The sequence below is a fragment of the Callospermophilus lateralis genome, chromosome 11, assembly GCF_048772815.1.
Source record: "Callospermophilus lateralis isolate mCalLat2 chromosome 11, mCalLat2.hap1, whole genome shotgun sequence".
Lineage (NCBI taxonomy): Eukaryota > Metazoa > Chordata > Mammalia > Rodentia > Sciuridae > Callospermophilus > Callospermophilus lateralis.
This window is the reverse complement of record NC_135315.1, coordinates 53,090,301-53,112,629: the sequence shown is the minus strand read 5'-3', so window position 1 is coordinate 53,112,629 and position 22,329 is coordinate 53,090,301. Positions and strand designations below refer to the sequence as shown.

General features: G+C 39.5%; 1 protein-coding gene across 1 annotated transcript in view; it reads right to left on the bottom strand.

Moving 5' to 3' along the window:
• Window positions 1–22,329, bottom strand: part of Glp2r (glucagon like peptide 2 receptor) — a 77,971-nt gene that overhangs the window by 44,571 nt on the left and 11,071 nt on the right. The window contains exons 2-4 of the mRNA XM_076870967.1: window positions 15,294–15,381; window positions 14,130–14,234; window positions 9,225–9,346 (exon numbers count right to left, since the gene is read on the bottom strand). Of these exons, the coding sequence (XP_076727082.1) occupies window positions 9,225–9,346; window positions 14,130–14,234; window positions 15,294–15,381 (315 nt within the window). The remainder of the gene's footprint in view (window positions 1–9,224; window positions 9,347–14,129; window positions 14,235–15,293; window positions 15,382–22,329) is intronic.

The window sequence follows — 22,329 nt, the reverse complement described above, 5'->3', positions numbered from 1 at the left end:
GGAACCACCAGATGATGAAGCTATACCACTCTTAAAGAATTAAAGAGTGGTATCATACTGTAGTGATCCATGCATATCCATGTTTTCAGCAGCACAATTCATAACAGCCAAACTATGGAACTAGCCAAGGTGTCCATCCACGGATGAACAGATAAAGAAAATGTGGTATTTATATGGAATGGAGTTATAGTCAGATATAAAGAAAAATGAATTTATGGCATTTGCAGGAAAATGAGTGGAACCTGACTCCATTATGTTAAGCAAACTAAGCCAAACTCAGAAGGTCAAAGGTCTTATGTTTTCTCTCATATGTGGAAGCTAGAGAGGAAAAAGGAAAAGAAAGGTGGTGGGGCAGGGATCTAATGAAAATCAAAGGGAGATCAGTAGAGAAAAGGGACCAGGGGCCAGAGAGAGGGAAGGGAGACGGGAAGTATTGGGGAGTGATATGGGCCATATTATATTATTATATTGTGCATGTACAAATATGTAACAGCAAATTATTATGTACAACTATAATGCACCAAAAAATGTAGAAAGAGAAAAAAATAATCAAATCAGAGAAAATGGTGAAAAATCCTTCACACTAATATAAACAAGTGAACATAAGATGACTATGCAGAGAAAATAATTATTTCAAACAATTATGAACACAATATTCCATGCTTAGGATATAGCCTAGGGACCAAAATAACTGCAAAGAAATCTCAGAATGTACCAAGTAGGTTTATATTTTCAGTTACATTTTTATATGTATATTTTTATATTTGTTCTTTTTAGATCTACATGACAGTAAAGTGTATTCTGACATGTTATACATACATGTAGTATAACTTCCCATTCTTGTGGTTGAATGACGTGGAATTACACTGGTTGTGTATTCATATACGAACATAAGAAAGTCATGTCCAATTCATTCTACTGTCTTTCCTATTCCCATCCCTCCACCCTTCCCTCCATTCTCCTTTGTCTAATCCAGTGAACTTCTATTCTTCCCTTCCCCCAACTTATTGTGCGTTAGCATCTACATATCAGAGAGAACATTCAGACTTTGTTTTTCTAGGATTGACTTATTTCACTTAACATGATAGTCTCCAGTTCCATCCTTCTATTGGCAAATGCCATCATTTCATTCTTCTTTATGGCTGAGCAATATTCCATTCAGTGACTATTTTAACATCTTAATATTGAAACTATTTTGTATGCATTATAGGAAAAGACAAATAAATAATTATGATAATGTTATTAGGAAGCAAGACTTCACTGAAAAAGATACATAAATACAAAGTTTTAAAAAATCCTAAATATCATATTTAAACTAGAATTGTCAATATGAATCTTGATTTATTTTTTTTCCCTTAAGTCTATATAACAGATTTAACTCTGCATAGTTGTAATAGTAAAAAGCACAACTTAGCACTTAGGCCTTGAGTTCTAATGCCATTTCTCCACTTAAAAAACTTAAGACCCCTTTAAGAAGCAATAGATTCTAGGCCTAGAGCAGAAAATCCAAATGAGCATAGACCACAATGTGTCAGGAAATAAGCAGGTGCTCAAAGAATTAAAAGGTTATAACCAAAGGGTACAATAGCTAGTTTGAAGGGATTTCACTAACTAAACCTAGAATTTTTTTTTTTTTTTTTTTGTACTGGGGATTGAACCTAAGGGCTCTTAATCACTGAGCTACATCCCCAGCCCTTATTATTTTATTTTTTTATTTTGAGACAGGGCCTCCCTAACTTGAATAGGGGCTTGCTAAGTTGCTGCACCTGGCCTCAAACTTGTGATCCTCCTGCCTCAGCCTCCCAAGTCGCTGGGATTATAGGCACACACCACTGAACCCAGTTAAATCAAGAAAATTTTGAGCATCAAAAAGAATAATGATAGCAAATAAAATAATTTGTAAGTTGAGTCACCAAAAAACAAGTGGTGAATGGGTGAGATCTTTGCAGAAGAAAGGAGGCTAATAAATAGGAATGGTAGGTCTTAATTGATTCCTGCAGGCATCATTGATAAAGGCTGAAACTCTGCTAAAAGTCTGTCAAGGAAAAAGATAAACACGTGGTACAAAAATATAACACCACCAATTACCCAGCAAGTACAAAAGGAGAGACACAGGTCTCTCTACCTGGACCAAGTGATTGAACATCACACCATTCTCGTGCCTCATCTCCCATATTGGTCAGGAGGTGTGATGTCATCCAAGATACATAACACTTGGGAAGATTAACTTGCACGACATCAAACTTATAAACCTAACTTCTGGTTTACAGGAAATACAGAGGAGGGAGGAATAAGTTTAATGACAGCCCCAAAAAACAAACAAATCCAATCCAGAGTATGGGACATTCTTTTTTTTTTTTTTTTTTTTTTTTTTTTAAAAAAAAAAGGTCTCTTCAACAAACCTATGTCATGGGAGAAAAAAAGTAGGGCAGACTGTTCTAGATTAAAAGATACTGCAGTATAGAAAGCTAAATGCAATATTTGAACCTGTATTAGGTCCTGGTCCAGGGCAGAAAAACTAGAAAAAACTGGGGGAAACTTGAAGATGGATATAACAGATGATAGGATGTAATCACTATTCATTTTATTTAGTTAGGATAAATAGAGTTATGTGAAATAATGCTCTCAATTTTAGAAGATAACTGATTAGTATTTAGGGGTGAAATTTCATGATGTCTGCAAACTTCAAATGTTTCAGAAAAAGAGAAAGAAAGCAAAAGCGAATATGGCCAAATGTTTAACCTATTTTGAATCTAGATGGTGCATATCTTATTATTCTTTTAATTTTTCTACACGTTTACATATTGCGAAATAAAATGTTGGAGGTTATATGTAGATATATTAAAATAACCTTAGAAATTAAAATTAATCATTAAAACGATATACTATGTATTAAAATTATATTATATGCATACATATCTATCGATGTATGTGTATAAATTAAATTCTGTATTTAAGAATAGAAAGCACTCTTTATAAGGGCAAAGAAAGCAGCTTGCAGTAAGGCAAAAATAATGATTTACTTCCATACTACTTAACACAATTCCATACTAAGGAATCTAAACATACTGGTTAATGCTTATGCATGTACATACGCACACACAAGATCTTCTCGAGGAGTGCCACTTAACATGCAAAGGACCCCCATTAGCTGGGAGAACATAACATATTTTGCTTGCCAAAACTCTGAAGGAAAAAGATTTACTAACATTAGCCTTTTTTGGGCAAAATTTCAACCCACTATTAGAAATACAGGTAAACATGGCCAGAAGGCTTTTTTTTTTTTTTTTAAGTATTTAAATTCTTGGAAATACAGCCTTTTGCAGAGGGGAGGAGACTATGCCCTTTCCCTCACTTTTCTAAAGAAAGAAATCTTTACTTCCTGTCTTGGAAATGCAGTTTTCAAATATTATCTGGCTGTCCCCAGGTGCTGACTCAGGGATCAAGGAGACCTGAGTAGGGTTCACACCTGCTGATAAACTTGATTCTTAACTTTGGTAGTTGATCTATAAAAATCATCTGGGGAACTTTAGAACCAGTGTGGCAGGTCAATTGAGTCAGAACGTGTGAAACCCTTTGGTCAGCACTAACGGTGTGCCTACTGTATGTAAGGGCTGTTGTGCACCCCAGTATAAAAGGCTAAAGGTATTCAAATCTGACTGTTACTTTCTGATTATTCTCAAGACAGCTTACAATACAAGAAGGAAGATAGGAAACAAACACAATTTGCTTAATTCAAGGCATACAATCAGCAAGACTTTGGTGTTATAACAAAAGCTAAGCAGATTAATTAATAATTAATATAAATAAATTGAATGCAATTCAACAGCAGGTGTCACTTTGATCCCTTTAAGAGGTGTGACCTGTCACGCAGTAAAACTACCTAATGGAACACAAAATTCTGTCAATTCAAACCAGGTAATAAAGTTTAAAAGTGATTTAGAAAGAATTTCCTGAGGACGTGGAAGATATGTTGGAAGGGAGGTGAAAGAGGAAAAGTATCACCTGGTACATGGCTTGGTCCTACTTACTGGCTTGTGAGAGCTGGCAGGTCACTTTTCAGTGAATCAGTGGGAAAACAACATTATTAAAAATTAAACTGTCAATTTGAAGTGAAATAAGTATATTAAAACCAAAAGCTGTAAATACTCAAAATTAGTCACTTGCTAATTATTTTTCTGCATGTCTGCATGTCTGCGTTCAGTGCCATTGGGGTAATGTTGTGGTATCTGCCTGGAGGAAACACTCATGGTGGCTGGTGAGCACCTCTCTCCTTTCTCTGTATCCAGTGGTATCACATTGGCAAGCTGAAGTCAGCCCTGGTGGCGGTATTTACACCCCAGGAACTGGCAAATATGAGACGAGAGCCTTTCTTTTTCCAGGGGTAGAAGCAAGTAACCAACTGTCAAACATTTACTAGCATACCTGCACTACTGGTATGGATAAGCCAAACCAACCAACCTCGGGTCTATAGGCAACCATGTCCCCTGAGGGGGGAACCCCTACTTTCAAAGGTCAGTTTCTTTCTTTATTGTGAAAGTTTTATTCTTTTGTCTTAACCATGGCAATGGTTAACCAAACCATTCCATTTAATACTAGTTTTGTGTTAAATTAAGATATAGGATTTTCCTTAATATGTATTATAAAAGTTTCTGAACATGCAGCAAATTTAAAAGCATTTTATTAAGAGTGCCTGTATACCCACACTCATTTTCTACCATGAAACTTTACCTGACATCATTACATTTCACCTTCTATTCATCCTTCATATACATATTTTTTTAATTACTTGCCAATGTATGGGTATTACTACTTAGAGAACATGGTGTATTAGAGGATCCAATTATTTAGTATTGTTGTTCTGATTTGAAACATCTCAATAAGTACTTGATTTTAGACTTAAGTTGGAAACAATGAAAACTATTGAGATATTTAAGAAAATTTAAGACTCATCATTTAACCTTGGTGTATTCAATGAATTAGAGTTATTTAAGAGTGAAGAAAGATGTGTTTGTTATAATCAATATTTAATATATTTAAAACATTTCAAAGCATTTCATATGTACAAATGCAGTTAAAATTTTAGAGCATTTAAATAACTAGTGTTTAAGTGTCAACAAAAATAAAAGATCTCCTTAAAAGCATTAAAACTTAATTGATTTATAAATGAAATAATAAAGTACATAAGGTGACCTTAATAATGTCACAGACAACTAGGTTTTTGATTTTTGAAAGTCAAATGAAATATTACATTTAAAAAAAAAACAGGCTGGGATTGTGGCTCAGCAGTAGAGCGCTCACCTAGCATGTGCTGAGGCCCTGTGTTCGATCCTCAGCACCACATAAAAATAAATAAATAAAATAAAGATATTGTGTCCAGTTACAACTAAAAAATAAATATTAAAAAACAAACAACCAGAGCAGAGAAGCCACTATAATAGGCAACAAAAACAGAGGTTGACAGACTGTTTAAAGGGTTGGACACCAGTCTGTGGTTTTATTGGGAGGTGGTAGACCTTTAAGAGGTGGGGCCTAGTGGGAGGAAGTTAGGTCACTGAGGCTGTGCCCTTGAAGGGGATACTGGGACCCCAGCCCCCACCCCTGTCCCTCTCTCTTTTCTTCCCCCCTGCCACGAGGTGAGCAGTTTCTTTCACCATGTGCTCCTGGCATTATGTATTGGACCACCATGGGCCAAAACCAATGAGGCCAAGCAACAAATCAAAACAAATCAAAACAAATCTTTCCTTTTCTCAGTCAAAACAAATCTTTCCTCTTTATAAGTTGATTACCTCGGGTGTTTGTTATAGTAACAGAAAGCTGACTTATAGTTTAGATGTGATTTGTCCCCCAAAAGCTCATGTGTGAGACAATGCAAGAAATGATTGGGTTAAGAGATCCTTAACCCAGTCTGAATTAATCCCTTGGTAGGGATTAACTAAGTGGTAATTGAGGGCAGGTACGGTGTAGCTTTCTCTTGTCCTCTCTTTCCTTCCTAGTGTGATTCTTGAGCCACTTTTCTCCACCATACTCTTCCGCCATGATGTTCAACTTCACCTCAAGCCCCAAGGAATGAAACTGGCTATCTATGGACTGAGACCTCTGAAACCATGAGCCCCCAAAATAAGCTTTCCCTCCTCTAAATTTTTTTTGTGTCAGGTCTTTTGTTCACAGCAGTGAAAAATACTGACTAAAATGCTAACACACAAGCCATACAAAGAGGACATTACCAGCTCCGTCTCATTCAAGAGTGGAGAGAGGCTAAGTGGCTCAGGTCCCACAGGTAGTGTTTCTAGAACGGAACCCTTTGCTTTTCCCTGTCCCCAAACTTTAAACTATTAAAATACCTTTAGTGTTTGATGGGAGAACATTTAAATGACTTTTAAAGCCTACAGAATTTCAAAAATCCAATTAAATGATGAAAAAAGCCACAACTTAAGGGACAGGAGAGAAGAGTGCTTTGCAGCTCAAGTTAGGATTAAACAATAAGGTAGGGAAACATCTAGAACCCAGGAGAAATTGAAGGCAAGGCCCCTCTCTTGCTATGCCTTCTGTCTCAATGAGGGGCATTTCAGGGCTGGGGTTGTGGCTCAGAGGTAGAGCGCTCGCCTACCATGTGTGAGGCACTGGGTTTGATCCTCAGCACCACATAAAAATAAAACAAAGATATAGTTCCCACCTATAAATAAAAAGTAAATATTAAAAAAAATTTTTTTAATGAGGGGCATTTCAAATCCCCCCATACATCCAAGTCAGACACCTGAGATCTCAGTGCCCCTGAGGAGAACTGGGGAAGTCATTCCAAGCACAGGGAAGAGCAAATGGAAAGTCGAGGACCAACCCTGGAAGACCCACTTCCCTCAGGATTTCGCATCACACACTGGTAGTGGGAGTCCATCTGCTCTTTGACCCTGGCTATGTTTTTCCTTCTGTCAAGAACGTTCTCGTTCTCATCCTTCCCACAGCCATCTCCTTCCTTCCCACCCTGCAGGGCTCAGGTTGGCCAGCCTTCCTTGTCCCCAGTCTATATCCGTGTCCCCCTCTTCTGTATGCCTGGGCATCCCCTTATTCTGTACCAGATGTTATGGGGCCTCTCTGCCCCCTAAGACTCTCAGCTCTTTGAAGTCAGTATCTGCATTTCAGCCACTGTTTATTCCTAGTGCAAAACCCGAGCACACAGTGGGCCCTCAATTCATGTTTATGTCTGGTCTATTTGAAAGAAACAAGAATGTGGCCCAATCCTCAAGAATATCAGTAATAATTAATGCTGGCAAGGTTGTGGGGGAGAATCCTTTCCTCACTTATACACTGTTGGTAGGACTACAAACTAGGATACCCACTTTGGAAAGCACTAGGGAGATTCCTCAAAAGCCTAGGAACGGAACCACGATAGGCCTCAGCTATTCCACTCTTTGGTATTTCTCCAAAAGAAATGGAATCAGCAGACTATACGACAGTGACACACTCATGCCAATATTTATAGGAGCACAATTCACAATAAACAAGTTATGGAAACAGCCAAGGTGTCTGTCACAGATGAATGGAAAAAAAAAAAAATGTGGCCTGTATACACAATGGAGTTCTACTCAGCCATGGCGAAGAATGAAATCATGTCATTTGCTGGTAAAGGGACGGAACTGGAGAACATCAGGCTAAATGAAATAAGCCAGACCCTGAAAGTCAAGAGTCGAATGTTTTCCCTCATGTGCAGAAGCTAGACAGAAATAAGGAATTTAAAGGGGCGATCTTATGAAAAGAGAAGGGAGAACAGTTGTGCCCAGGAAGGGGACAGAGGGAGAGGGAGGGAAGGAGGGCAGGGGACTGGCCTAATTATGCTAAGTGCACGTGAGAAGATATCACAATGGATCCCACTTTTCTGTGTCAAGTATAAAGCACCAATTTTAGGAAATAAATAAATAGTAGGAAGACCAGTTAAATAGAGAAGGGGGGACAGGAGGGTAAGAGGAAGTACTGCGTATGAAATGGAACAAGTTATGCTATGTGCCTATATGAATATGTCACATGAACCCACTATGATGTATAAATGTAATGCACGGTGGATTTTTAAAAATTGGACCCTAGGCATCCTCCTCCTCTCTTCCATAGTGCTCCCTTGCATTGGGACTTGAAGGAAGGTGGACAGGATTTGGACAAACAGGAGATCTTTAGGGAGAAAGGCAGGAGCCCAAAACAAGAAAGTAGAGAAGAGCTGGGCCTGAGGGGACTCCAGGACAGGATCCCGCAAAGAGAGCACCCAGAGAGACGTCTGAAGCTCGGATTCGTTCGTTCCTCTGGCTTTTACTGAGCTGCCAGGATGATTTGCTGAGCAGTTACCACCCTGGATCCCAGTGATAGGGCAGTAACTCCTACTTAGAGCTTGCTGACTTCATGTCAGATTTACTCCTCTGAAATTGAGGTCTCTTAATGCTCTAAATCCTCACAACCATTGCACGCAGCAAACGCAGTCGCCGTGGGATGGGCAAGGTAGCAGAGGCACAGAAAGGTGAAGTGACTGGTGCCAGGTTTACGGCCTGAAGTGACGCCCAGGAATGAAGTGCCTGGCTATGCCGTTGGGCTGTGTCGGACCCCAGGCCCCACGACTCCTGGATCTGCATCCTGATGAGTGGACTGGATAACAAATAAGCAAACACGGGAGAATTCCAGGGCATGACCAGTGCAATATAGGAATCCCACCAGGGGTGTGGTGGAAATGTGGTTCAGTGGTAGAGCACTTGCCTAGCATGTGGAGGGGGCCTGGGTTCAACCCTCACTGCGTGCACACACACACACACACACACACACACACACACTCACACACACACACACACACACACACACACACATACACACACAAATGGCAGAAAGTGACCATGGAAGGCCTGGATTGGGTAGTCATGGACGACTTTTTTTCCTGAAGGAGAGAACTAAACTAAAATCTGAAGGATGAGAAGGAGCCAAACACGGGAGAGCTGGGGGAGATGATCCAAGCACAGGGAGAGGCAAGTACAAAGGCTCGGACCCGCTTCCCTTGGGATTTCACGTTTCACCTTATTAATGGGAGAAATTCCACGGCCGGTGCTGCTTTGCGGGGTTGAGGACTTTCCCTTGCCAGGTTGGGGTGAGACAACCTGTGGGAAGGTCCTTCCTGTGGCCCCCCACAGCTGAGTGCCCTTGAGGAGGGTGGTTTGGGCCTCGGGCACCTTTATCACCAAGCCGGACAGACTCACGTTTTGTTGGAAGCTGTGGTTCTCGGAGCATTCGGAGTCATCCTGCCAAATATCTGTGGTGTTCCCTAGGGTCTGCCAAGTTCCCCGAGCCAAGCAGTGTCTGTAGGCTCTTCCTGAGCTCTCTGAAAGTAAACAAAGCTCTAGAGGAAAGGTCAGAACACACAGCCCATCCCCTGAGCACGCTGGAAGGCCCTCACCCTGGCCACAGAGCTGTGGAAAATCCCAGGGAAAGGGATTTTTTTTTTTTTTTTTTTTTGGTTTCCCTCTTTGGGGGCTCATTAGCATCCTTACTGTTTATTTGGGATAGAAAGAAAAACATGAAAGGCTCTCGATTTCGTAACCAACCATGATCCACTAATGTCTGCTGTGTTTACCCGAAGTCTCCGGAGTTAGAACAGTCCCTGGTGACTCAGAGAGGTGACAACCCCTGGAAGGTACAGCCCAGCTGGGAGACACTGACCTGGGCTCCTGCACTTGCTCAGTGGTGCATCGCTTCCTGATACCCAATGGGCAGGAGGCGGACAGACTGGGGCTGAAGCCTGATGTGTCACCTAATGAGTGGGCCCAGCCCTCCCTCTCTGTGCCTGCAGGTTTCTTCATCAAGAACTTGAACCATCATGGAGCCACCCTCTGGATTTTGAAGGAGGATTAAATGAGTGTGTGTGTGTGTGTGTGTGTGTGTGTGTGTGTGCGCGCGCAGATGATGGGCAAATTGTTCTGTCCACGCTGAAGTTACTACTACCTGGAGGGCCAGGATCTGGGCTTGCAAAATGAGAAGTGGAAATCTGCTGGAGTTTCCTAGACCAGACCCTGCACATCACAGTCCAGCAGTAGCTATTTTCTGCATTTAATCGTTGGGTACCCACATAGTACGTCCACCTGCCCAGGCGACAGTTTTGCTAGGGTGTCCAAGTGACATCTCAAACAATATGCCCCAAACCAAGTTCTTCATCTTCTCAAAACCTAATCCCCCTACACCCTTTCCCACCTTGCTGGATGGCAAACCCAGCCTGCCCGTCCTCTGGCTCCAAGCCTTGGTGTCAATCTGGCCTTCTCTCTGTTTCCCGTAGCCTTCCCCTGCTCCATTAGCAATCATCTACACTTTCAAATATATCCAGAGTCTGACCACTGGTTTTCACTGTGTCCTTCTCTCCTAAGTGGAACCATCATCTCCCTTGGAAAGATGTCTCCTCTGACAGTTCTGCCCCTCTATATCTATGGATGGCCTAACAATCAACAACCTGGATAAGATGTCCGTGGCATCATGCCAAAATCTACTCACTATCTTCCAAGGACTTGAGAGCACATCAGAATCCTTTCATGGCCCCTACAAAGCCTTGTCAGACCAGACCCCCAAATCTCTCTGCCCTAACTTCTAATTGCTTTTCTTCCCCTTCCACTCAAACCACATTTGTCTCCTTCTCTTTTTGAAACAGACCACCTATGGCTCTCCACCAAGGGCTTTGGCACCTGGAAACACTTCCACCATTGGCTAAAACCTTTACCTCCTTTAAGTCTTCACCGAGACACCAGCTTGTCATTGGAACCTTCCCTGACTCCCCAACTTACAGTCACCACCCACTCCTCCCCTCCTGTGCTCCCTCCTTCCCCCAGGTCTAACTTGTGTAAAATGTATCACATCTATACTTAACAATGATGCTCACAGAGGTGAGGCAAAAAACCTCACCCCCCCACACACTGGCACCAAGGCCAAATTTGGGGACCAACAGAGGTGAGGCAAAGAACCTCACCCCCCCACTGGTGCAAAGGCCAAATTTGGGGGCCAACAGAGGTGAGGCAAAGAACCTCACCCCCCCACACTGGTGCAAAGGCCTATCCACAAGTATGGCTGTATGGACCGGTAGTCAATGACGGGTAAGATCCAATTGCAATGGTACCAACCTAAGACAGGAGGCTGATGCCTTGAGGTCAGCTCATCTGATGACCGGTAAGGACCACATGTAGTATTGGACAACCTAAGACAGGCATGGTCCCTAAGCCACATGCTTGTTGTTTAATTAAACAGAAGGGGGGATTACCAATGATGCTCACTGATTTTTTGTCTGTCTGTCTTGCTAAAACATGAGTCCTACCGGAGAAGAATTTTATTCTGTTTTGATCATTACAATATCCCAGGTGTTTATAAATAATGCCTGGCATACAATAGATGCTAAATAAATATTTGTTGAATGAGTGAATGACAATAGTTTCCCTTGACACTTGTGTTCTTCATGCCAATCATAATGCTCTATGCTGCGCCTGCTAGGATGAACCTGGCAAACTCAAAGTCTAGGCAGGAGATTTCGAATAAAAAGCGCCATACGCCATCATAAATTCTGGCAGAGACGGCACAGGTTAGAGAAGAAGCCTCAGGAAAGCAGAGGGCCATTGCACTGTGGGGAGAATTGCTGGAAGAATTTTCTAGAAGGATGAAAGATTTAATAAGGTGAGAATTAAAGTTGAATTTATTGATGTGGGCAGAACATTTGAGGGGGCATCCTGCGCAGAAGAGTGAACAAAGGCATTGGGTGCCAACCACTGGGAATCGTTTGGCTGGAATGGCAGGAAAATGGCAGGGGAGGGGAGAATGATGGACAGATCAGCAAAGCCAAGCTACAGGTCAGAGATGCCGTTTATAGGTGTTGTAAAGGGAACCAACATAACCTCCTGATTGGCATTTTTAAAAACCTTGTGCAGGGTGGTTGGAAGGGGTCAGATCTGAGGCTAGGGATGAGGAGGTTGGGAAGCCACACAGACAGTGCTGCTGAGCCACCACCAACAGTGGGGCATGGGAGGGAGGGGAGCCAGAGGACCAGCTACCGTGGAGCCCACTCCTGGGTTGGAGAATTATTTTCCTCTTCTCTATTTTCCCACTTCTCTCTCTTCCTTAATTTTTACACCACCTGATAACAAGTCTCAACTATTCTGCCTCCAATATTTTTCTTTGATCTTTCTCCTTCTCCCCCACTTCTCATCTCTGCCTGATCCCTTTGCCTCAACCACTGCAGTAGCTTCCAGATGCACCTCCCTCCCCCCGCCCCCACTCCCCAGCTACATGCTGTCAATGTTGTCCTCCATAACTACCAATCTTTTGTGTCCTTCTTATGCTTTATTACGTTCTGGGGCTCCCCATAATCTTCCCCTACAGAGGAAAGTGGAAAACCCCTGTTGGAACACACTTTTTGTTTCACAATCAGTCCCCAGCCTCACTGATCAGTTGTAGAGGCTAAGAAAACCTGTATTTATTACCTCACTCTCTTCTAACTTGAATCATAAAGCTCATTCCTTTAAAGAATGCTTCTGCATCCCTTTACATTTGTAGAGGTTCTTCTCCAAACCCTTCTATCGTCTTCACTTGCCCGTTTTACTTTAGAAACCCGTGTGGTTTCTAAAGATTTAATGAGAAAAATACTTTAGGAATCGACTTGGATTCCAAAGACCTAATTGAGTGGGAGAGTCACTTCCCATATTTTGCAAATCGCACTGCCTTTAGTACATTCCAGAAGCCCAGAACCTACTTCTTAAAAAGAACCTTTAACTCAATTTTCTTGTAAACGTGGAGTTTGTATTCCTGCTTTATCCTAAAGCTCCTGAGAAAGAACAGATGGTGAAGCTGGGAGGTGGTGGTCATTCTCTGCACCCCTGAGGAATGTGTGGACGTTTGGAAGCTGAAAGACCATGAAGGAATCCAAGGGCCTCCATCCTTGACTCAGCTTTAGCTCCACTTACAGAGCACCTGCTAGATGGCCAATTCTGGGTGTTCCTTCTCATTTGTTCCTCAAAATAATCTTAAAAGTTAGCTATTCCTCTCTTTCCGGACAAGGAAACCACCGTTCAGCGGGCTCTAGGAACTTGTCCAGTCTCAAGAGTATAAAACAGAGGGATTGAGTCTTAACTTCAGGGTCCAACTCTGCATCATTGAGTTCCTTCCACCTCACTAAGCTGTCTCTCATGGGAACTGTTTGCCTAAACCATCCAGACCCCTCTGTCTGTCCAGTTCTCTAGTACCTTCTCTCCCAGCCTCCCTGAAAAGCTCACAGCCTCATGCCTCCTGGACTGATTCCAACTGGATTTCATCAGAGAACAGCTCCATAAAATATGTCACTAACTCTCTCACCCAGAAGTGCATCTTCCTTTTAAGCTGCGTGTGTGTGCACACATGCACACACACGCACGCACAAACATGCATGTGCACTCACTAGAGGCCTCAAAATATTGAAACCAAAGTACCACGGAGGTGATTATCTATTGAACTGACATTTCTCAGAGGCTCACTCTCACCTTCTTTTACCTAGAGCTTCCTAACTGTATATATTACCAGTTTTATCTGTCCTTATATTTGTGCATGGCCTTGGTCATAGGTAACAGAATTCTAACCAGTAATTGCTTCCAGAATAAAACGACCAAGATGTTGGGCTTCTTGGGCAGGGATGGTTTCCTGAGTAATATTTACTTGCTTTAAACAGGATTGGGGTCAGCTAAGTGGTTAAGTGCTCACTCAAATCCCATGGCACTTGAAAGTGCCAATTCAATGGTCCTTCCACTGAAAGCTGATGCAAGGGAAGGTTTAAGTTCTGCCTCTGCCTGCTCTCCATGACACTGACCATTCTTAACCCGGGGTGCAGTCAGATTCTGTGGGAGCCAGGTCTGGACTCTTGTCATCTATGAAGTCAAGAGAGCTGCTGTATAAATGGAACGCCCAAGAATAGTAGAATTTTAGCAAACAAGAGGAGAAGAAGAATGGTATATTACCAAAAGCTTAGAAGAACACCTTTGGGGCGTGGGGAAAGGACTTAGGAAAAGCAGTTGGCTGGAGCCTTCTCTCTAATTAGCATCTGACGAGTTTATCCAGGAGGGACCAGCCTTGAAAGAAATTGTCAGAAATTAGTAAGTCAGGCTTATTACCTTCATTCCACCAAGGTAGGTATGATGGGCAGGGAACGGAGACATTCCCAGGAGAAGAATGAGGCCAGCACACATACTGATCAAAGGTTCCATTACAAAATATGCCTAGGGAGAGAAGAACGAACATCAATATTTGAGCACAGGGCCTCTTACAGAAGCAGAAGGGGCCTGGATCCTAAAGCCCACCTTGCTACTGAAAGAAGCTATGTGGGCCTCCCTCTCTAGATATGTAAAAGATGAAGAATGATTTGGGCAGCAGAGGAATGCAGCTCCAAACGTGGTGCCTTTATCTACTCAGTTTAACCCTTAGTCAGTTAATGTAATGTCCATGTCATGCTGATTTTGCTTTATGTGAACCAAAGTCTCGCAGAAACTCTGGGTCAGAAGGACACTTGGAGATCCAGCCAAAAAGCCTTCTGTTCCATAATTAATTTGATTACATAATTGTCAAACCTTCACCAATTAGATCCCAGAACATACCTACGATGAAATGTACAAAATAACAAGCTGATTTAAGGACATCTGTGGGATCTAGGTTCACGGTCACATATTCATAAAAATGACACAAATTTAATCTACAACAATTCAGTTGACAAATTACTCATGATTGAAGACTAGGCAGTGAGTGTGGCAGATAGCTTTCATCAAAGAGGGCTGCATCCATACACATCCCATGTCATGTTATTTTACAGTGAGAAGTGGGTTTATGGTCACTCTCCTTGAGCCTGGGGACAACTTTGTAACTGTCTCATCCAACTGAGCTTGGCAGAAGCAATGTTGTGTGACTTCTGAAGCCAGGTCATACAAAGTGATATGGGCTGTCATCAGGCTAGCCCTTAGGAACTCAGCCATCTGCTGTAAGGAATCCCAATCCATGTGGACAGGCCATGCATATGGGCTACCAGTTGCCACTTGACTTTCAGCTGAGAACCAGCATCAGCCAGTGGACATGGGAGGAGGCTTTGGGTGATTCCAGCTCCCGAGTTTTGAGTCTCTCAGCTGAACCCCAGACGTGGCTGAGCAGAAACCTGTCAGGCCCACTGTGTCCTGTCTGCATTCCTGATCCACAGGAACATTGAGAGACACATGATTATTACTATTTTAAGCCACTAAGCTTTGGGGCAACTTGTTACACAGCCACAGATAACTAATACATGCGCTTACCAGAAGGTTTCTTAAGTAAGTCTTTTAGACACTTCTCTTTGTACTGAGCCCACTTCCGAGTTGTCTCCTCAAGGAGAGATCCTGTGGCCTGAGCAGACAAAAACAAGGTCACTCCCAGTTAGCTGCAAGCTCATATGTAGCCCTATTATCTCATACCACAATTCTCAAATTCTCTTCCCACTGGCGAAATGCCCAAAAGATGGTGTCGTAAGGAGACTTGGAGTGGAGGTCCAAACAGATATCTCACCTGGGACCTGGACACGACATGGAACCACGTTCTGGGGACAGGCAGGACGAAGCCAACCAAAGGGTTTGTTGTTGCTTGAGGCCAAACAGCAACCAACCTAAGTCAGCCCAGGCCACACACAGTGACAACTAATTCCAAAAACCATGGTAACCGCTCCCTGGAGCACAGACTGGACAGCACCAAAACATGGACATATGTCACTGGGCGTGGCAAAGGTTCAACCAGAACTGCTAGTAACTGGACATGCGAAACACACAGGACCTCAGGCAAAACTTTGGACTGTGGAGAACCCAGAAGAGTTCTCCAGCCACGTGGCCAGGACAAAATGGTGGAGGAATCCCACTTCCCACATTTTTTGCGGGCTTCCTATTGGTCCTTTCATTGTCACTCAAACAGGGCTTTTGGTCCTGCCTCCCAGCCACTAACCTGTACTTCCTGCTACAGGTCTACTACCAGAGCTACCCAGAGCCTACATTTTACTTAAGAATGCCCACCTGTAAATACTAAGGAAAGATATCTTTTTCAGGCAAAATCTGATTCCACAGGCGTCTACATTCTATTTTACACTAAGCCTGACTTGCCCTCAAAGCTAAATAACTTGATTTTTTTTTTTTATTCCTTAACAGCTTCCTTTAAAATCCTTCCTTTTTGAAGTCACAAATTGGGTGTCAACCTACTTTATATACAAACAGAGATATGAAAAATTGTGGTATATATGTGTAATAAGAATTGTAATGCAAAAAAAAACAAGTACATGTATAAAGACATGAATTGGCATGAACATACTTTATACAAAGATATGAAAAATTTGCTCTATATGTGTAATAAGAATTGTAATACATTCTGCTGTCGTGTATTTTTAAAAAATAAAATCAATTAAAATAAATAAATAAATAAATAAAACCCTTCCTTTTCCTCTCTATGGTTGTTGGTAAATAATGTTACATTGATGAGAGATCATGTATATGCTTCTTGTATTTTCCTTTTAATTTTGGAGATTATGAGGATGCATTTTGCTTGCCACAGGTACAAAAGCCAGCAATTATGAGACCTTTTCTCACAATGTTCCTATAACAACCAAGAAATCCTCATTCTTCTCATTCCTGACTATCTAATTACAAAAAATAAGTAAATGTATACAAAAGGATTTTATTTAACCACATCATGTGATGTCACTAATATAAAGTGCACTACTAGTCCAAGGTAAAAATAAATGGATCCAAATACTTTAAGAGCCACATGGTTTGATGGGGCTTATTTTAAAATTCCAAGATTATATAATAGTAACTTATACCTTTATTCTTAATACATATCTTTCCAGTTATTTGGATAATCTATAGTCCTTAATTCATAGAATAGTTAACATACATGTCTATTTGTTTGATTAATACATATCAATTTGTTTATAATTGTTTTCCTTCAGCAGAAAACACATAATTTATATTTCTTATACATGCATTTATCTGATGTTTTGCCTTTTATAGTTACAGATATTTAAGATAAATATATTTTAGTATAAAATACCTATTTCAAGAGATTATACAGCCATCAAGTAATCTCTAATTCTCAAATTATTGTACAAACTTTTATAAGATGGTAAACAGAAATTATTCTGTCAATAAAAATGTCTAAGGGCTTTAACTATATTTTCACTGAGATATTTCTTCTTATCAAGGTATAATAATTTGCTTAGATTCTAAGATTTATATAAGTTGTTCCAAAGTATAACCAAGAAAAATTCTAAAAGGAGAAGAATATACTTCCACAGAGAGGAATCACACATTGGAGTCCTAAGAAGAAGAAAGAAATCATCTTTGGGTAAAATAAGGCTTTTATATTCTAGATTTTAATGATAATAAAAATTCCCAAATAAGGAAATCCTTATATCATTATCTTGACAGATGATATAGAAAGTTAAAACAATTGAAAAACAGATTTATGTATAACTGGACTGACTATAATAATTTGAACTGATTAATTCTAAGATATTTCAGACTTTCCCCCTGACTTTATTATACTAATATGAACCAAGATTTTGTCCATATTTTGACATGATAAAGACCTATTAAAATATTAAGTTTATTTCCATTAAGTCTTTATTTGCCTAGTGATTCTTGTTACAACAACTAATTTTAGTGAATAAATTCACATCCTTGATTAAACAATAAATATTTTACAATGATGGCTTAAACTCCAATTTTGACATTTCCCTTGGAGGCTAAAATTGATAGATTCAAAGACATCATTGGATGTTTATGGGATTTAGGAGAACATTTTATGAGGATTGGTGTTCTCCAAATTAAAATCATACATTAGTTTTGAACAATAAAAGTTGTAAACTTTGTTGGAAATTCATTTGTAGTATATATAAATTCTCTAACTGGGCCTAAAATCCAGATGGCACCCAAAAGGATGTTTTGATGTTTGACATCTGCCTTCTGAATTGTTACATTATTGACAGACCTTAAATGTGAGAGTTAAGAGAAAAGATGATTAAATATCCTATAACCTATATAAGACTTGTATAAAGCTCCCTACACTGGGAAGTAACCTTAATCATATTTTCTAGAAGACAATTAAGAGACACCTATTTAAAGGATAATATTCTGAAAAAATAGAGATATTTTGAGACCTTCTCTCAGGAAGAAATGAGGTTGCTTTTAAATTGTTCACTTACACGTAATATCAAAATGAACCAAGTAGTCTATATACTAAAAAATTACAATGGTTAATAAAAGATGTATCATTTTCATATCTAGTCATAATTACCACTAACAGAGAAGGCCTTAAAAATTACTTACTAGGAAAAAAGATCAAAGGGGATCTCTCAAACTTAACATAGACCAGAACAAATTCAGGGAGATTATCAAGAGAGCCAAGTTATGTATTGAAATATTTCAAAATTTATGCCAGATACCTAACCCTATCTACAGAGATATTATGCTATTACTTATCTAAACTTTAAAATAGAGGACCATCTTAAAAACAGTTTTAAAGGAGATTTATCTTAACCATGTCCCAATAACACAGAATAGGAACAAGACTAATAGTCTGGAAACAGACAACTCCCCAAAATTTATTAATATCCAACAGGTAAACAGAATACCTAAAAAATAATTTTAGAAAGCCTTTAGAAAAATCCTACTATTTTTATAGAGAGACTTAAAGAGACAATACAGCACCTTAAACTTATAGAGAGCCACCCATTTTCAAAAGATGAGTTCATCTTTTGAAAATGATAAACATCCAGTTAGCCCTCATCATTCCAAGGGATCCACAGAGGTTAGTTAACATAGTCAAGTTTGGATGTTATACCATAGTTGAATGGAGACCAATGAAGGAAAGGAAAAGTAAACATACAGACAGAAAAAAAAATTAAAATGCTAATCTTACCCCAAGACAAATAAACCTTCTGGTTAAAAATTTTACTCATTTTCTAAGTTATAAACAGATTTTTGGAAGCCTCTAAACATGGAAACAGGGTCTTAACTTTGAGCCCCTGTCAACAGTCTGTCATTGAGGAAAATAACCCTAAAAATAGTTACCCCTAAAATATTAGACAGACAGCCATAAATAAATCAACTCAACAGCCGATAGCTTATTTTAATAAGAAATTTAACATGATAGAGCTTTTCTCAACTTAAATAATATCAGATGATGCCCTATATACATTGATATTTTTGAAATTGGTAAGACCATAAATTATACATAATTATTAGAGCTAATTTTACTACATTAAATAAAGTTATTAAGGATGCTCATAAAAATGTTTCTTTATACACAAAAAATATTTTGACATAAGATCCCTAAAAATGTTATTACTAGCTCAATGTTATATGAAATTCTAAATTAGATCACTGTTTTAAACAATACTGTTGACTTGTTTTTACCCATTAATATTTGGGATACTAACTCCCCATACTTAGGTCAACACTAAGTTTGATAAAAAAATAAAATCTTCTCTAGGCTTATTTCATATATGTACCTATTTTAGATAGATGCCCATATTTTTCTCATGCCCACCACTCCCAAGTTATAAACTCTGTCTCACTTCATTCCAAATTAAAATAGCCAATTGGAGTTCATCTGAAGCTAATTTCAAAACATAAATTTTTATTATATTCTTCATTTTTAGTGATTTTATTAAAGTCAAAAATTAAATCATACATTAATAAAACTTAGGTTTCTAGTCACCATAGTCCCTCTCCAACTCAGCTGATGTTGGACTTAACATAGCTAGTTTTGACTTTTGTCAAAATTCAGAACAAACTAAGTATGGTAAATCTTTTCTTATTATGCAAATATTGTACTATTATCTATAACTTTAATGACTTATGCCAGACCTTTGCTCAATTTTATTAATTTTTTTAAAAAGTGGGGGAAATAGGACCCTGCACACACATAACAGATCTTACATAGTATTTTTTAAATTTTTCTTAATTGTGATACTGAGAGTCTTACTGCTGCTGAACATGATTTAGTAAGTTAAATCAAATTTCAGAAGTTAGGGTTTAAACTGGTCATCATGGAAAGGTTGAAAATCCTGACATAGGAAGGTAAATCTCCCAGCTGCAAAGTTTACAGCCATGCAGCTTCACGAGCTTGTCAGGTATGTAAAAATTATGAACAAACTTCTATGGACCCATTTCTCAGGTCCATTTTTTAATGTGCAAAGTGGACTGAAAAGTCCACCCATGTAACTAGATTAATTGTACTGACTCTAATGGTCTGTTATACCCATATGTTCATCCTATGGTAAACAGGCTGTCTGAGAGTATCTTTTGAGAAAAAGATAACATATAAGAAACCTAAACCAGCTGATTATGCTGGTCCTTAGAAATTAAGACTATATATATGTGGACAATTGTCAAAATAGAATTTTCCTATACAGGCCAGTTATTTTCATAGAATATCCACCAGTGTATTATTGCCCTAATCCTTCTACAATAGAAACTGACGCCTTTTCTAAGTGAATGGATTGTGCATGTCTCGCTTGTACAACATGAGCTGTCTGGAAATAATGGATATATTTTAGGCTGGTCTCCTAAAATTACATGAGGATCCTAGAAACCTTAATCCTCAGTGAGATGGCACCCAAAGGATGTTTTGATGTTTGACTTCTGCCTTCAGAATTGTTACATTATTGACAGACTTTAAATGTGAGAATTAAGAGAAAAGATGATTAAATATCCTATAACCTATAAAAGGTACAACTTGCCTAAGTTTATCACTAGTTATACTACAGGAAAAGGACATTGATCCTTCATGCCAGCTAGCATGCTGAGGTCAACATTCAGGCCTTGATACAGGTGCATGCCATACCAGACCTAGGCAAGCTCTTGATCTCATGATCCTTGAAGGGACTACTTAAAATATTATTCATTGTTCCTACATTACAGCCTTTTTGTCTATGTTTTAAAATGCACAAATGTGAATTTTCTTAATAATTTGACTTACATTACTTCCAAGATCCTTCATAGTCAGATAAGTGCTGATGGAAGGATTGAAACTAAATTAGAATGCTCTAGAAACCACTATAAGGAATAGAGCGAATGAGCCCTCTGCTCTATGGTTTGTGGAAAGGCTTAAATCATTCCAAATAAAAATATCAGTGTTACTATAGCCAAACACTATGCTTCCTGATAAAATTGGAAAAAGATTAAGAATCTTCTGACGAGTGTTTGGCAGAGTAATAACAATAACCTGGATCTTCCAACATTAATTGAATGACCTTAATCCTAAATATTCTGAAAGAGTCTACATGGTTTGTTATTGAAATGATAAGTTTTCTACTAATTCCTTTTGTGTTTCAATAGTAGATCATGACAACCTCGGACCAAAAATCCAGTGACTTCAAGATAAAATTCACCAATTGCCTTTAGATATTACAAAGCGGAAATATGTTGGGAGCTGTCACTCTCAGGAACCGAGCGCCCAGTATTTCTCTGTCTGTATGTCATTATTTTGTGCCAGCCCGGTTCACCTGCAGTGACCCTCACTGGTTTAGTCGTGTGTTCCAACACTTAGAGTAATGATATCCATCTCATTCCACCACCCTTTTTACCCCCATGGCCCCTCCCTTTCCCTCCACCCCTCTGCCCTACCTAGAGTTTGTCTAATCCTCCCAACTCCACTGTGAATCAACCTTCTTATATCAGAGAAAATATTCAGCATTTGTTTTTTTGAGATTGGCTTACTTCACTTAGCATTAAATTTTCCAGTTCCATCCATTTACCTACAAATGCCATGATTTTATTCTCTTTTATTGATGAGTAATATTCCATTGGGTATATATGCCACATTTTCTTTATCCACTCATCTACTGAAGGGTATCTAGGTTGGCTCCACAGTTTAGCTATTCTGAATTGTGCTGCTATAAACATTGATGTGGCTGTGTCCCTGTAGAATGCTGTTTTAAAGTCCTTTGGGTGTAGACCAATGAGTGGGATAGCTGGGTCAAATGATGGTTCAAATCCCAGTTTTCCAAGGAATCTCCATACTGCTTTCCATATTGGCTGCACCATTTTGCAGTCCCACCAGTAATGTATGAGCATGCCTTTTTTCCCCACATCCTCGCCAACAATTATTGTTGTTTTTATTCTTAATAGCTGCCATTCTGACTAGAGTGAGATGAAATCCTAGAGTACTTTTGATTTGCATTTCTCTAATTTCTAGAGAGTTTGAACATTTTTCATATATTTATTGATTGGTTGTATATCATCTTCTGAGAAGTGTCCTGTTCCTTGGCCCATTTATTGATTGGGCTATTTTTTTGTATGCTTGCTGTTG